At 35.5% G+C, this 18,562-nt stretch overlaps 1 protein-coding gene across 2 annotated transcripts in view; it reads right to left on the bottom strand.

The window, feature by feature from the left end:
• Positions 1-18,562, bottom strand: part of LOC150094569 (integrin alpha-9-like) — an 806,800-nt gene that overhangs the window by 290,296 nt on the left and 497,942 nt on the right. For both annotated transcript variants that reach the window (XM_090411876.1, XM_090411877.1), the window contains exon 17: positions 12,109-12,246. In XM_090411876.1, coding sequence (XP_090268002.1) covers positions 12,109-12,246 — 138 coding nt within the window. The remainder of the gene's footprint in view (positions 1-12,108; positions 12,247-18,562) is intronic.

Genomic DNA, 18,562 nt, shown 5'->3' with positions numbered 1-18,562 from the left:
GAACTTGAAAGTTAAGATGAAAGACTCATACCAATTCTTTGGGGGTTGGCAAACTTCATGCGAGGTCTCAGAGGAGGCCTAATAAAAAGGGACTGAAGCAAGCAGAAGGAGTCCAGGTTCCGGAATTGCTGTCAGAGAGGAGGCCGCCCGGTCCAGAGTCACCGTCAGAGAGACTTCCCGGATCCACATTGCTTGAGAGAGGAGTTTCCCGCTTCCAGAAAGGAGCTTCTCAGCTCGAGACGTCGCTACAGAGAGACTACTTCTAGGCTGAAGACAAGGCTTCAAATTGCCAAAAGGAAGGGTTTCAATTGCTAGAGAAAAGTTTCCAGGCCAGGTTAATTTCAGACATTCACCAGTGTGTTGTGTTTTCATTACAATTTGATGAATCAAACGACTTCACTGATATTGCTCAGTTAATGATATTTCAAGATTATTCAAGTAAAGAAGAACTTCTGAAAATTATACCATTATTGGAAAAGACTAGGGGAGAAGACATTTTTTCGGCATTTGATGAATTTGTGAAACAACACAAACATCCACTTTTTAAACTTTTGTCTATTACAACTGATGGTGCTCCTGCAATGATAGGTAATAAATCAGGCTTCATTTCGTTATGTAAAAACGATGACAATTTTTTTTTTCAACGTACCACTGTATTATTCACCAACAAGTACTGTGTAGTAAAAGATTAAACACAAAAGATGTTTTGTATATTACATTTAAAACTGTAAATTCTGTTCAAAGAAAAACCCTGCAATGGTGGCTATTTAAATTACAGGCAGATGATGATAGAGAACTTCTGTTGTACAATAATGTTCGATGGCTCAGCAGAAGTCAATTTTTTAAAAGATTTCTTGTATTAATTCACGATATAAAACTTTTTCTTGATGAAAAAGGAGACATTTATCCACAATTGAGTGATAAAAGATGGTTGCTACACTTATCATTTTTAGTAGATTTGTGTACGAAATTAAGCAATTTAAATTTAGAGTTACAAGGTAGAGATAAAAATTTAATTCACATGTTAAGTTCAATAAAAACTTTCCAACAATACTTACTTTTATTAAAGAAAAATATAAATGACCGTGAATTTAGGCATCTCCCATATTTATTAAACTTTTTTGAACAAAATCAAGAAATGCTTCGCTATGATTTAAAAGAATTTATTCGTGAAATAGAATTAGTTGAGGAAGAAATAAATTCAAGATTTAAAGATTTTAATAAAACTGAAATGATTCTATCTTTTCTCAATAATCCATTTCAAGAAAACTTGAACATCACAGAAATTTCAAATAAAATTAGTGGGCTAGTTAAGATAAAAAGCCAAATGGCTAGTTTTCTGGCACCTTAATATAGAAATTAAGGGGATAAACATCCTTTGTTGTTTTATAGCCAGTAAGCGAAATAAAGATCGATAACTACGATCTATAAGTTTCATGCCGAAAAATTATCAGCAAAGGCAATTCGAAGTAAAGGTGGAGCAAGATCCCTCACTATTCTTGATATTTTCTCATAATGTAAAACACAGCTCCTAGGAGATGTAATACTGTCATTATATTATGAGGAGAGGTCACTACCCAGACTGGTTTCAACCTTTTTTGAGGTATCATCAGTGAGTAGGTAGACCTGGAAGATATCAAAGCTTGGTGAAAAGAACTCTTGGTGAATGAGACCTCATAAAAGGTTGAAACCGGTCTGGGTAGTGACCTCTCCTCATAATGTAATGACAGTATTACATCTCCTAGGAGTTTTACATTATGAGAAAATATTAATTTTTTTGCGCTAATTTTTTTCTAATCGCTTTCTAGACAAAACATTATTCTTCATTCTCGAAGAAATTAATTCACAATAATTATTTGAAATATTCTTTTAAAAAAAGAAAAGAAAACCAGCTGCCGAAGTTCCAGATAATATTATTTTTATTTTTGTACAAAACCATCGAAATCGAATAATACTTCACAGATTTCCTTTAGGACACGCTGGAACAACTTTGCTTTATAGAGAATAACATGAAATTCTTTAATCATATCACTAAATTTTTTCTTTATATTATATAGTAATCTACTGTTCTTTGTACTTTCACTTTCTTGGTTTCCCTGTATAATTGGTCATAACAAAATGAAATTAACAGTTACAGATATTTACTGCATAATTCAGATATTTTATTAGGAATATTAGGAAGTATACCCAATATACAATTCATTTGTGAGATGGCAAGCAAGAGCAGCAATAGCAGTAATTTTTTTCAAGATAATTATCAAATAATTTAGAATTTTTTGATAATAAAAGTGAAACTGATCACTATAAATCAAGAAATCATTTTTGGCATAAATACTTCACTTCATCATCTTGTAAAAGAAATGTCAGTTTTACTGTCTTAGGATATCTGAACAACAGAAAATGAAACAAGACATTCTTGCTTGAGGCAATTTAGTGCGACTTCTAGGAAACTTTCTGTCTTGTGTTTCTCAAAAGAGTAATCTAAGACTTTTAGCTTTTCCTCTAGGTAAGAGGATTATTGTCCAGCATTTCTAAGATGTATTTCAGAAATAGCAATCAGCAGAAATAGAAGTAGTAATATTTAGATTTTTTTTAAAAAAAAAAGAAACAGAAATAACACAATTGAAATTTCTTTGTGTGGATTTTACATGTTGAAAATACAGCATGATATTTCTAAATCTTAGAATAATTTCAGCAGACCGCTGATTTCAAATTCAAAGAAAGAGTACAGAATTAGAAGCTTCGATATACAACAATATTATTGCTTTATTTCTTTTGTCAAAACGGTAAACTGAAACAAGAGATTTTGAATACCGTCTGAAAGCTTTCAAAGCTATAGAAATTTAAAGTAGTTATGCAACTCAGTTCCAGAACAGGAGGGGGGGGGGGGGGGGGGAATTGCAGTAAAAAATCCTAAAAATGAGCATAAATTTTTAATCATTCCATACAGGATATCCTTCCTATTATATTTTCAACATATCTACAGTGGTTAAGTTAAGCACTGGATATTATAGTAATGTGCATCCTACAAAAAAAAAAAAAAAAAAAAACTCTGTTGCAATTTTCAGCAAAAGAAGAAGGCAAAGAGTCTCTGATAAAATACCATTAGGTAGAAATTTTTGATACTAAAAAAGATACAATATCAGAAACTGAGTAATGCAGTATAAAAAAATAAAAAAATTTAAAAAAAAAAAAATCGTTCATGAAATTGAAATATGACAATCCATATAAAGGTATTTTGCAAAGAAAGAAAGCAAAATGTCATATTTATTTCACTAAATGTTATTTAAAATATATATATTTGACAAAATATTTTAAATGTAAACAAACATTTGCAAATTCGCGAAAAAAAAATCTATACTGTCAGTAAAGTGGAGGAAATTAATTATTACTAAAGTATATTCATTGCAAAGGCTGATCTATGGTCATTTCAGGATTGATTATTTATTTTGGCAGTGTGAAACTTCTATTTTTGGAAAGACACACAAGAAATAAATTGTTCAGCAAAAAAAAAAAAAAAAAAAAAGATCAAATATCCTAATACAGTGAAGAAAATTCGAAGTAAAAGAGTACATGTAAAGACAAGTGACACAAAAGTCGCTCGACCACAGTTAATCCGCTAATGGCTCTCAAATCGCCGTTAAGGGATTAACAGCGGAGGGTAAATGCTTGATAAAAGATAGAATGCCGATGAAGTTTTGATCCATGAAAAAGTCTGGGATAGTCTTGCTATTTCATCCACCTTGGCTGGTAGGAAGGTTAACAGATATTGCGCGAAAAATTTTGTCGTGTTTCAGATCAACATACTTGTCAGAATCCGCTTTTTCAAATATGACCGTCATAAAAAATCAATTAAGAATCCAAATTACCAATGATCATTTGGATGATTGTCTGCAATTGGCCACTTCTTCATATCAACTTGACTATGAAAATATTGCGAGGTCTAAACAATGCCAAATTTCACATTAACTTTTTTTTTTTTTTTTAATCAACCAGCATTTCCAGTAACTTGCGAGTTTGTAATCAATCTGTTGTTTTTTTCTAACTTTAGTTTTCTGAAATAGAGAAATAAATATTTTATTCCAATATATATATTTTTTTTTTGTTGTATTTGTTGTATTGTATAGTTTTTTTTCTTGTATTAAAATAATTAAAAGTGATAAATAAATTTTTAAATACACAAAGTTTTTAGTTGTGTATTTTTTTTAGTTGTTTATTTGTGTGTAATCAGATATCAGGTTGGGGGAACGTGATCTATATAAGAGAGTAGATCACCAAATAACTTATACAGTGGTATCCTGCTAATCCAAACCGCTTTAGTCCGAACCCTCCAGTAATCCGACTGCGGTTTGAAAGAAAAAAGAGTTATATTAAGTATTATTATTTTGTGTACTATTATTAGTTATTTAATAATTATTATTATAACTATTATTATTTATTTAATTATAATTACAGTATAGTATTTTTTCATACTCTTGATTGTAAATATTCAAAAGCACATTACATCGGTTATACTGGTGACCTATTTTGATTTATTGTGTGTTCATGTTTACTTTTTTATACCATACAGTACATACTGTATTGTTGGCATGAATCACAAATACACACAAAAAGAGGAAATTCAAAACATGCATAATTTGGTTAAAAATATAAATACAGATGTTGAAATTTCACAAAACAGATGTTACGGAATGGATTACAGGTAGAACCGAAAGTGAATTCTAAATCAAATCAGATGCTGAAATTATAAATATGACGCAACAGAATGAATTAGAAGACGATGATGACTACGAAGAACTCAAAGAAAAAAAAGTAAAACACGAAGAGGCAGTTGACAATTTTAAGATGTGTATAGAATGGGCTAAGCAGAATGATATGCCATTCCATAAAATTTTTTTTTTCTGTTGTGTACAAGAAATTGACATTTTTTATGCAAATTAAGTTACGTACTGAACTATGCAATGTTTTACATTGCAGTACAGTAGCTTTTTTTCTATCAGTTAATTTATTTAGGGTGGTTACCAGCAGTGCAAGGACCCCTGTGAAAAAAGGGTATATGTGGAACTACAAGGGGGGTGATTATGAAGAGCTCAGGAGACAGCTTGCAGGTGTAGCATGGAATGAGGAGTTAGCTGTAAAAGAGATCAATGCAGCTTGGGGGATTTTCAAAAAATATTTAGTGGATGCAATGTCTAAATGTATACCACGGGTGAGAAGGTTAAATAAGTTAGGTGTGAGATGGATGAATAAAGAGATTAAGCATGCAATACAGAGAAAAAGGGCATTGTGGAGGCAGCATAAGAGAAGTGGAAGTAACCAATTTCATGAGTTCTACAAAGACCAGGCAAGGAGAGTGACTTGGTTGGTGAGAGTAGCTAAAGAGAGGTATGAACAGCAGTTAGCTAATGAAGCTAAAAAGAATCCTAGGGAGTTCTTTCGATATGTAGCCAGCAAAAGAAAGAATGATTATGGAAGGATGACATTGATTGGAGGAAATGGTATAAAGACAGCTGTTGCAGAATGTGTGGTGGAGATACTTAATGAGCAGTTCATAAAGATCTTTCAATCTTGTGAATGTGACTTCATGGAGAGATTAAGAGTAGTTGATGATGGGGAGGAGAGACTGACTGTAAGTGAGCAAGAGGTGTTTGGGGAGTTGAGTAAACTAGATGTAAATAAGGCTGTGGGACTTGATAATTTATCACCGCGTATTCTGAAGGAATGTGCCAGAGAGTTGACACCTGCCTTGACATATTTTTTTAATACGAGTCTTGCACTTGGTCAAGTCCCTAAAGAGTGGAAGGAGGGCAAGATTGTGCCACTTCATAAAGGAGGTGATCGAACTCAAGCATCAAACTATAGGCCTATCTGTGTGTCAGGTGTTGTGGTTAAGTTGTTGGAGAAGCTTGTGAGAACTAGGATCCAGAGTTGGGTTGACAACAATGGTATAATTTTTGATGGACAGCATGGATTTACTAAAGGGAGGTCGTGTTTTAGTAATCTACTTACTTATTACAATAAAGTGACTGCTTCCTTGGACAGAGGAGAAGGATACACAGTAATATACTTGGATTTTGCAAAAGCTTTTGATAGAGTACCTCATGATAAGTTGACAGTCAAACTAGAGCAGATGGGGTTGGATATTAGATTAGTGCATTGGATTGGAGACTGGCTATCTGATAGGTATCAACAAGTTGTGTATGGGGGTGCAATATCCAGGAAAAGGAAAGTCACTAGTGGAGTGCCTCAGGGATCTGTTTTAGGACCATTACTATTTAACTTGTATATTAATGATATTGGCGAAGATTTGGATGGAGATATTCAGTTGTTTGCAGATGATGCAAAGTTGGGACGAACCATAAAGAGTAGTGAAGATGTTGTGGCCTTGCAAGAAGACTTGAATAAATTGAGTGATTGGGCAAGCAAATGGGGATGTGAGTTCAATGTTGCAAAATGTAAGGTTTTAAAATTTGGAAAACAAAGATGGGATGCAGAATTTATGCTTGGTGAGAATATATTGTTGGAAGTAGAGGAAATAAGAGATCTGGGAGTGATAGTGGATAAGGATCTAAAATTTAGGGGACACATCGCCAAAATTGTGAAGACAACACAAAGACTTCTGGGAATGATGAGGAGGACACTGACGTGTAGAAGTAGGGAGATTCTTGTTCCATTGTATAAGGCTTTGATTAGGCCACACATGGACTATTGTGCCCAGATTTGGTCACCTGGTTTTCAGAAGGATGAAGAGATGTTGGAAAGGGTCCAAAGGCGATTGACTAAGGTAGTTTCTGACCTCTGGAATGTCGAGTATGAGGAAAGATTGAAAAGATGTAATTTGCAGAGTCTGGTGGAGAGAAGGAAGAGGGGAGATATGATAGAGACCTACAAGTTGGTAAGGGGTTGTTATAGGATCAATGGTGGAGAAGTTCTACAGAGAATAGTGGGAGATCAGGGGAGAACCAGAGGTCATACCTGGAAACTGTATAAAGAGGGTGTGAGTAGGGGAGTGAGAGGCAGGTTTTTTTCGTGCAGAGTTGTGAATGATTGGAATGCCTTGCCTGAGAGTGTGGTGTCTGCAAGGAGTTTGAATGTGTTTAAGACCCGGTATGATGAGATGTGTGTGAGATAAAAGGACCTCCTAGATGAGTCTTTGACTCCATGAGGTCTTGTTTAATAATAATAATAATAATAATAATTTACAGAATTAAATTGTACTATTAGAATCTGATTATTTTTGTCTTAAATACTAGTTATTGTTGAATAATATAAGCACATAAACACAAGAAAGATATTTAATTAGCCAAATATTTAGGTTCTGAAAATTGCAGACCATCTTCAGTGGCACTACAAGAACAGTTTTAAAAAATACAAGGTGGAATACTAACAACAGATCATTTAAAAATAGAACAAGCCACATGATGTTATATCACTAAGTATTAAAGAGAATATTATTAAGCAGAGACATGATTGAAATAAAGATATTAATTAATAATATTAAATACCATAAAATTAATATGAATTAATGAGTTATCCTGATTAGACTTTCCCAGATTTTTGATACAGATACACAGTCATTCCGATTCAGGTTAGGAAGACAGAGTAATGCCACTACGCTTTCTTTGAATAAACGTTCAAATTTATAGCGGGATCTATGCAAGAGGCGAGTTTTTGACAAAAGGATGTTGTGGTTAGTTTCAATCCCATGCTGAGCCAATCAAGATTTTTCAGGTTTGATGTGATGAATTGAGGAGGATTGATGTTCTTGGATTCTTTTTTCAAGAAATCATCCAGTTTGTTCAAAATAGGAGATCATGGTTTTAAAGAAAATGAGTTTCTTGAGTTTTTGAGGGTTAACCACCTCAGGCAGTATGTAACAGACGGCACACGAGGATTGAGGGTCTCAGATTTGGTCATCTCATCAGATGATGTACTTATTTATAATTTAAATGAAGTGTCAAATCATCCCACCAATGGGTGAGAACGACTGATTACCTGGGTGGTTGCCAGCAGTGTGAGGACCTCTGTAAGAAAAGGGTATATGTGAACTACAAGGGGGGGGGGGGATTATGAAGAGCTCAGGAGACAGTGAACAGGTGTAGTATGGAATGAAGAGTTAGCTGGAAAAGAGATCAATGCAACTTGGGGGATTTTCAAAAACAATCTAGTAGATGCAATGTCTAAATGTATTCCAAGGGTGAGAAGGTTAAATAAGGTAGGTGTGAAATGGATGAATAAAGAGATTAAGCATGCGATACAGAAAAAAAGGGCATTATGGAGGCAGCAAAAGAGAAATGGAAATAACCTATTCCATGAGGACTACAAAGACCAGGCAAGGCAGATGACCTGGTTGGTGAGGGTAGCTAAAGAGAGGTATGAACAGCAGTTAGCTAATGAAGCCAAAATGAATCCTAAGCAGTTCTTTCAATATGTAGCCAGCAAAAGAAAGAATGATTATGGAAGGATGACATTGATTGGAGGAAATGGTATAAAGACAGCTGTTGCAGAAGGTGTGGTGGAGATACTTAATAACTAGTTCATACAGGTCTTTCAATCTAGTAAATATGACTTCATGGAGAGATTGAGAGCAGTTGATGATGGGGAAGAGAGAATGACTGTAAGTCAGCAAGAGGCGTATCAGGAGTTGTGCAAACTAGATGTAAATAAGGCTTTGGGACTTGATAACATATCACCATGTATTCTGAAGGAATGTGCCAGGGAGTTGACGCCAGTCCTGACATATTTTTTTAATGTGAGTCTTGCATGGATCAAGTTCCTAAGGAGTGGAAGGAGGGCAAGATTGTACCGTGTCATAAAGGAAGTGATAGAACTCAAGCATCAAACTATAGGCTTATCTGTGTGTCAGGTGTTGTAGATAAGTTGTTGGAGAAGCTTGTGAGAACTAGTATCAAGAATTGGGTTGACAACAATGGTATTATCTTTGATGGACAGCATGGATTTGCTAAAGGGAAGTCATGTTTTAGTAATCTACTTACTTATTACAATAAGGTGACTGCTTCCATGGACAGAGGAGAAGGATACACAGTAATATAGTTAGATTTTGCAAAGGCTTTTGATAGATTACCACATGATAAGTTGATATTCAAACTAGAGCAGATGGGGTTGGATATTAGTGCATTGGATTGGAGACAGGCCATCTGACAGGTATCAACAAGTTTTGTATGGGGGAGTGATATTCAGGAAAAGGAAAGTCACTAGTGGTGTACCTCAAGGATCTGTTTTAGAGCCATTACTGTTTAAATTGTATATTAATGATACTGGTGAAGATTTGGATGGAGATATTCAGTTGTTTGAAGATGATGCAAAGCTGGGATGAACCATGAAGAGTAGAGAAGATGTTGTGGCCTTACAAGAAGACTATAATAAGTCGAGTGACTGGGCACAGGAATAAGGATACGAGTTTAATGTTGCAAAATGTAAGGTTTGAAAATTTGGAATACAGAATTTATGCTTGATGAGGATATAGTGTCGGAGGTGTAGGAAATAAGAGATCTGGGGATGATAGTGGATAACATATGAAATTTTGGGGACACATAGCCAAAATTGAGAAGACGACACAAAGGCTTCTGGGAATGATGCAGAGGACACTGGCTTGAAGTAGGGAGATTCTTATTCCAATGTATAAGGCTTTGATTAGGCCACAAAGGGACTATTGTGCCCTGATTTAGTCACTTGGTTTACAGTAGGACGAAGAGATGTTGGAAAGGGTCCAGAGGCGACTGACTAAGGTAGTTTGTAACCTCTGGAATGTCGAGTATGATGGAAGATTGATAAGATGCAATTTGCAGAGTCTGGTGGACGGGAGGAAGAGGGAGATATGATAGAGATCTACAATTTAGGACCAATGCTGAAAGGGTCTACAGAAAATAGTGGGAGATCAGGGGAGAACCAGAAGTCATCCCTGGAAACTTTTATGAAGAGGGTGTGAGTATTGGAGTGAGAAGCAGGTTTTTTTTATGCAGAGTTGTGAATGATTGGAATGCCTTGCCTGAGAGTGTGGTGGCTGCAGGGAATTTGAGTGTGTTTAAAGCACAGTATGATGAGCTGTGTGTCTGATAAAAGGATCTCCGAGATGAGTCTTTGACTCCCGGGTTTTGAGTAATAATATAATAATAATAAACAATCAACATCCAGGAATTAAATTTACTATGGAAATTTAAAAAGATGACAAATTGTCCTTTTTAAGATACAATATTACCATCAGGCGAATTAATTATTTCCATTTATTAAAAGCTTACTTTCGCTGGATGCTAAATTCAACAGCAATTGGCTCGCCATCCATCACAGAAGACTGAAATTATAAAAATCGTTATTGTGACATGCTCATACCATTTATTCTACACCTCAACTATCATAGCAGGAGCTCTTTAACCTCAAACAATATATGAAATGCAATGCCTTCTCAGAAAGGACCATGCAACAGCTTTTTAATTCCTATAATCCTGGCTAAAATAACAAGGAAACAGTATTAAAGGGATAAAAATACTATGTTGTTATATAACCAGTAAGTGAAACTCAAGATCGAGAACTACGATCTATGAGTTTCAATGCCAAAAAACTATCAGCGAAGGCAATTCGAAGCAAAGGTGGAGAAAGCTCCCTCACTATTCTTGATATTCTCTCATAATGTAAAACACAGCTCCTAGGAGATGTAATACTGTCATTACATTATGAGGAGAGGTCAAGAGGCCATTTTGGCTTTTCATTTTAATTACAAGGAAACAGTATGTCGAGTTCCAATTCGTTACATTTCTGGTATCTTAGAACCTATTTCCAGAATTCTTAAAAATTAAAATTTAGTGGCTACTTTTATTCCTATCAACAAATTATTAGCATGGTTTCTATCTTCAAAAGATAAATGATCTCGTATTGCTCTCCCTGGTGTCTAACAAGTTCCCTGTAACTGTCATTGTTCTTACTTTGAACAAACTGGATGCTCTGTAGAAAAGAGAATACGAGAACACCAATCTTACATTAGCAACAATAAATATAAAAAATCTTGCCTTGCACGGCATGGAAAAGATACTGATCATAATATCCTATGGTCTGAAACATGCTTATTTCTTCAACGCTATTATTAATTTGAATGCTTATTGAAAGAAAACGCTGAGGCCTTACTTGACTGTCTGAAATTCGTTCTGAAATCAGAACGACTGCCTCTCTCTATCTAAGATATGTGAATGTTGTTTTAATCTCAGATCAATTTTTTTTTTTTTTTCAAATAGCTAATGAATTATCAATATTGCAATATTTCTTCAGTTATACCACTGTGTTATTTTATGTATAACATCACATTGCTCTTACTTTTTCAAATCAATCCATTGTTCACATTCTACTTTACAATTAACTATTGTCACCACTGATGATGGCCTGTAATATTCAGGATGAAATATACAGCCTTAAATAAATAGCATTACTTATCTTTTTTTTTTTCTTTTGTGAAGAAACCACTCATGCGATAAGTATTACTTAAACAATATATTCATTTGTTTGTTGATGATGCAAAGCTGGGGAGGGCAATAGTTGATAAATGTGACATAGATATCCTGCAGGATGATTTCAGTAAATTGGCATTGTGGAAAAGGATAATGATTGTCAATTTAATGTTGCAAAATGTAAGGTTATACACTTCGGGTTGAAAAGGTTACATACTGTGTATCATACTGATGGTACTGGACTGCAGACAATTCATAAGGCTAAGAACTTGGGATTAATGGTGGACAGAGGTTTGAAGTTCAGAGGGCATATTGCAAAAGTTGGTAAAATAGCTCAAGGAATTACTTGGATGTTGATAAACATGCTAACAAGTAAACATAGGCAAGTTATTATCTCTCTTTATAAGGCTATGATTATTCAGCCATGTATTAGACTACTTTGCACAGATTTGTGTAACAGTGTTTGCCTCCCACAGTGATTCCTTTGACTCCATGGGGGTTTAGTGTTAAGAAATAATATATGAGAACGTTAAGCTTCCTTTGTCTCGTCTGAAAAGCAATCTCTGTTCATAAGCCTTTCAATTAGATGACACTGAAATTATATAATTAGTGTGGAACATATTTTCAAGCAATGTTTAAAATAAATACTTACCACATTTGTAACAGTGTTGGGAGAACTAGGATCTAGTACAGGACAATTACCACAAAACCTCTGGGTGGAAGAATACTTTTTGTGAAGTTGATATGTTAGAGTGAACTGAATTGGAGTTATTACATCTTGAGTTTTACTCTGTTTGAAGAGGATAATAAAAAAGTATTCATATAAAAGGAAAAATATTTAACACATACCTACTAATATAGACAGGATCAGTTTTTATATAAAAGGTTATCTATCTATGAAACTTACTGGAAGTTTATTTTGCACTTGGTTAGACTATAATAAATTTAGTTTAATTCTTATCCAAGTGCAAGCAAACAAAGTTTGTGCCTGAAAATATCTTCAGGACCGAGGTAAGGTGGTACATCCCTTTCCAACTCATAGCAAAGGTGGACCATGCTCTCATCACTCCTTGTCTCAGTATCTCCCATAATGCAAAGCACATCTCCTTGCGGGCATGTATACTGCTATGCATTAAAGGAAGGGCCACTACCCAGACCGGTTTCGACCTTTATTGAGGTCTCGTCAGTGGGAGGCAGACCCAGAGTGGTGATACTAAGGCAGAAGCAATGGAGAGATCATATTTACCTATATGAGATACTGAGACAAGGAGTGATGAGATCTTGGTCCACCTTTGCTACGAGTTGCCAAAGAATGTACCACCTTACCTCAGTCCTGAAGATATTTTCAGGTGCAAACTTTGTTTGCTTACACTTAGATAAGGATTAAATTAAATTTATTATAGTCTAACCAAGTACAAAATAAACTTCCAACATCTTTCTCTAACTCCAGAGTGATTTAATAATAAGGTGGTACACCGGTTGGCAACTCGTATAGATAAATATGACCTCTCCATTGCTTCTGCCTTAGTATCACCACTCTGGGTCTGCCTCCCACTGACGAGACCTCAATAAAGGTCGAAACCAGTCTGGGTAGTGGCCCTTCCCTTAATGCACAGCAGTATACATGTCTGCAAGGAGATGTGCTTTGCATATGGGAGATACTGAGACAAGGAGTGATGAGGGCTTGGTTCACCATTGCTACGAGTTGCCAAGGAACGTACCACCTTACCTCAGTCCTGAAGATATTTTCAGGCACAAACTTTGTTTGCTTACACTTGGATAAGGATTAAACTAAATTTATCTATGAAACTTGCATTTTTGTTAAAAAAGGTTTAAAATTTCTGTACTACTATATTTGTTGTATTACGTTCACATTCAAACATAAATTGAACTTATTAATACAATACTTATTATTATTATTACCTTGCCCTTGCTTTGAACACAGTAAATACCACTTACCACTTGTTCTTGCAGTGCATTCCACCTTACCCGTTAGTCCATCAAAAATTCTATTTCTCATTCTCTTTCTTGTAATACCCTTATGCATTACAATTAAGGGTATGCTGCAAGAAAGATACTCAAATTCCTGAATCTCCTGGAAATAAGGTATCTAGGGTATCTCATTGTTTCCTAGTTCTCCAGTTGAATAGATTTGTGCATAGACAACAGTATGATTATATCATAACTGGTGAATGCCCTTTACAGTAACCATGTGACCTTCACAACTCTTTCATATATCAGCTAGCTATCATCACTATATCTATGATCATTCCTACATCCCTTGCCATCATCACTTCATGAAACCCAGTGAAACCCATATAGTAGTATGTCTTTAATCTTTTGTGGCAAAACCTTACAATGGACAATGCTGCACATAGCACTACCTGAATTCAATGTTCCTGAAGATACAGAATCGCTACTATTACTCTCTCCAACTCTACATCATCTGAAACAACTCAATATCTCCATTCAAGCCTGGAGCTATATTGTCAACATATGAATTAAACAAGTGATAACAGAATAGAATCCTGTGACACTACTTCCTCTTCCCCCATACAAGTACCAATCTGCTATTCATCTTCATTTCAACATCAGTTTTTTATTAATATTGCATTAAACATTTCTGTAAAAAAATAAATAAATAAATGAAAATTAAAAAAAAAAAAAAAAAAAAAAATATATATATATATATATATATATTATTATTATGTGACACCTCCAAGGAACTCATCAGAGAGAGAGAGAGAAGGGGGGGGGACATGACATCCACACAACCTGCTGTCCACACCACTTCACCCTCCATCCACACGCCATGTTATGTCTACACTATGTCACTGTCCATCACACACACAACACCATCCACTGCTGACCAATATTATACTTTGTGAAATGTGTATGCATCCTGGTGGCCAACCCACCTCCATGTAGGATGAAAAACCTGAGCCTTCAGGAGGGAAAAAAAAACCTGCCACCTCTATACAAGATTGCCAACTCACTTTCAACTGAAAAATGCCTGTACAAATGCACTCTCATCATTACCAAAAACCAACCCGGGTCCTTCCTGATCGCAAGCCATAACATCCTGCCAGTCTTCCAACTCACTATAGAGGCTGTGTATTATTCTTATTCAGGATCTCCACGGAGTCAAAAGATTTGTCATGGGAGGCTCATCTTAGATAACATAAAAATTATTGTAACAACTCTTTAAATTTGTTCACAATTTGCACTCTCACCATCCTATCAGGTAATGGAGTGCATGATCCAACCATTTTCCATGCAACAAAGCCACTTCTCACCCTCTTGCTCCCTACTTCCATTTGCAACTTCCAGGGATGGGCCCTTTATCCTTGCTCAATTCTTTGTTCCCCTTGTTCTACTATATGAAAGATCTCTTTCTCTCTACCTCTCAATAGTTTCAATGTCTCAAACATATATGATTCTCCTTTTTCAATACATCTTCTCAATACTGACTTGATTGTGTTGAGGAGACGTATCAAAAAAGGAGAATCATTACTGCTGTTTAATCATTCTTTGTGTTTTTTAGTAATTTTACTTCAGTTACTTCAATTCTATTACTGTAATCATATTCTATTTCTAACTAATCTCTCAAACTTTCAACATCGTTCTCAAAACAAACTTATTCTGCTCTTGAGAAACTTTCTCTTAGTATATTTATTATTTCTGGAAAAAATTCCATGTTACTCCTCTAAGTAAATATTATTTTTATGGCTATTTAGCCTATGTTTGTTAAGAAGCACCCCTTTTTTATAATGTCATTGGCTTTTTACTCAATTTTTAGGGCATTGCTATGTTTTAAAGACAGATATATGAAGAAAGGCACAGTGAGCTCTTTCATGCACTCTTTCGCAGGATGTGGTGATACATAGAAACACAAAATAAACAAAGGAGACAAACCTGCAACACTGGTCTGCCTCCCCCAATACTAGATTGGTAACCATCTCAGCACTCAAGTACCACTTTGCAATCCCTTTCTCTTAATTTCAACTTTTTACATATTTTTTTCTTTTTTGTGGTATTCTATTAAACATGTGCATTTTGTTAACGGATATGATGATAGCCAATCTAGTCTCACAACTTCATTTAACGTATTGGAAACTACTTTTTCATAAATTTCCTATCTTCTTCATCTGCATGTGCTTAATGCTATTCTGCTTCATTTATAAAATACATAACAAAATGTGTTAAGGAACAAATGTCTTAGGCAACAAATAGTAGAAAGGAACATGAGGTTCAAGAGTATTGGATTTGGTCATAGCATCAGTGGATCTGATCTGATTTTAACTGAGATGACATCCTGCCCTCGAAAGAGTGATCATGTAATCTTAACTTGGGGAACGAAGAGACATCAAGAAGAATCATTTATATGGAATTTACACAGTTTGGTGTAAACTGGATGACAAATGATTTCAAGCAATAATTGCAGGTGAAAAAGAAGTTATGGAGGAAGTATAAGAAGAGGGATGAAGAGCAGATGAATTAAGGGTATAAGATGCATGAGGAAAAGTGGCTAACAATGTAAGGGAGGTAAAACGTTGATATGAGAAGGGATTAGCCCTCAGATCCAAAGAACATCCAAAGGAATTCTCTAACTATGTGGCCAATAGGAGTCAATGACTGTGGAAGAAAGTCATTGGTAGATGGAAATCAGAGTATGGTAACTGATGCAGAAGACAGTGGAGTTGCTTAAAGATAACTTTATTTGGTTATATGCTGGAAATGTAAGTTTTGTTACTGGAGGGATGGGGAGGGAGGGGAGGGTTCAAGGTTTAAAAGTGCATGAGGACAGTGTGTTTTAAATAATAAGTACTCTAGATGTCAATAAAGCAATGGGACTGGATGAGATTTCACCACATGTTTTGAGAAAATGTGCTAAAGAACTGATACTTCTATTGACTTTGCTTTTCAATGAAAGTCTAGCTATGAGAAAGGAGCCCAAGGATTGGAAGGAGGGTAAGATGGTGCTATTGCATAAATGTGGTGGTAGAATGGAAGTGTCAAACTATAGACCATTTGTATTTCTTCAGTGGCTGTTAAGAATTTGGAGAAATTAGTGAGAGATCATATACAGCATTGAGCAGATGAGGATAATGTTATCTGTGAGGGTTAGCATGGATTTGAAGGGACACTCTTGTTTTAGTAATCTGGTTATCTTTTATAATAAAAAGAGCGGTTGATGAATTATACAAACGAATTTGACAAGATGCCTCATGATAAGCTGACATTTAAATTACAGCATATGGGTTGATGTCAGGTTAGTGAACTATATTGGGGACTGGCTGTCTTAAAGAAATCAGGGAGTTGTGTACCATGGAGCAGTATCAAGGAAGCAGAAGGTTACAGGTGGAGTTCCACAGGGCTCAGTACTGAAATCTGTGTTATTTAACCTGGATATAATGAGTGCAGGGATATATTCAGCTGTTTTCAGGTGATGTGAAGAGGAAAGAGTTATCAGTAATAGTGCAGATGTGGTAGCCCTTCAGGAAGATTTAAATAAGCTGGACAAATGAGCAAATGAATGGAGATATCAGTTTAATTCAACTGATATCTTCAGGTAAAATGTTACAAAGGTAGTGAAGGTAACTTAGAGGATTGCTGCAATATCGAGGAGGATGCTGAAGAGCAGAGATAGAGGAGTGAAGATTTCATTGTTATAAAGTCCTGATCACACTACGTCTGGATTATTGTGCTCAGATTTGGTCACCTGGATTTGAACAGGATACTGGAAAGGGTGCAGGGATAATAAAAATTATACCAGGGCTGTATAATGTTAATCATAAGGATAGACTCTGGGCATGTGGACTGCACTGTCTGGAGATAGAAGGAGAGGTGATACGATTCAGACATTTAAACTGTTGAAGTTAAGGGTTGACATTCAGGAGTTATTTTGTGTGGTAGAACAAGGAGCAAAGACAAGGGGCCATTCCTGGAGGAATGAATGCAAGTGATGAGCAAGAAGGCGAGGAGTTGCCTTTTTTTGTATGGAAGGTGGTTGGACCATGGAATGCATTGCCTGATAGGATAGTGAGAGCTCAAGCAGTGAATGAGTTTAAGGAGTGGTATGATAGATATTATGTTGTCTAAGAAGGGTCTCCCATGATGAGTCTTATCAATATGTAGGTCCTGACCAATAATATTAACCAGGAAGTGTAACTATATTTTGACAACTACCTGTTTTTTTTTTTTTTTCAGTCTCATTATTATTATTCATGACACCTACAAGGAGTCCGAAGACTCATTGCGGGAGGATACCCATTGTACAACTCTCCGTCTCCACCACTACACCGATCCTCTACTACCAATCATCTACATCAGCGGCATCTACTGCCCACCACCACAGCTAGTATTTTTTGTCTGTAAATTGCGCGTGTTCTGAAGGGCCGATTTGTCTGTATGCAGGATGAAAAAACCCTGCTACCTCCGTATGAGATCGGCTAACTCACCTTCAATTGAAAGAGTCCACATAAAGATTCCTCCTGTCAATTTCTTCTTCCTTACTACACTGTCACTTTTCTTGACTATGATTTACCTACAAGCAACCTCTGATATTGTTCTGTTTATACTCATCAACATTTTCTTTTCTTGCAAGTCTTATCTAATTTGTTATTCATCTGATTTACACCTTTGTTCAGTCTCCTAATTCTAGGAATACTGCCAAAACTGTTGTATTCAGATAGTCACAAATAAACTCTCAAGTATCATTTGTCATTTAAGGATGCTTAATATGCCTATCGCAATCTCCTACTTTGCAGTTCTACATATCACTTTTTAGTTGAGCATATGCCCTGTTTTGCTATCTCCTTTATCTGAACTATGATCACTCTCACCCAATTAGTCAACATGGAGATTTTATTTACTATCACACTCCGAGATGCTATTACCAACTCCAGCATTAATGCCTTTCATTCCCTATAAACTCATCAACAATAATGGCCCCTAATAGTTAGATGAATTCATTATTTCTAAAAGATCCATGAATTTCAGGTCCTTGTCTGCCACTACAGTGGTAGTGGACAAGAGTATGCTTTGCATCCCATCATTATTTCTTACTAAATTTCAAAATCTTACACTCTGAAACATTGAAATGA

Source organism: Typopeltis vanoorti, chromosome 22, assembly GCF_054136105.1.
Source record: "Typopeltis vanoorti isolate ZY-2024b chromosome 22, IOZ_Tvanoo_1.0, whole genome shotgun sequence".
Taxonomy (NCBI): domain Eukaryota; kingdom Metazoa; phylum Arthropoda; class Arachnida; order Uropygi; family Thelyphonidae; genus Typopeltis; species Typopeltis vanoorti.
This window is presented reverse-complemented; position numbering and strand designations above follow the sequence as displayed.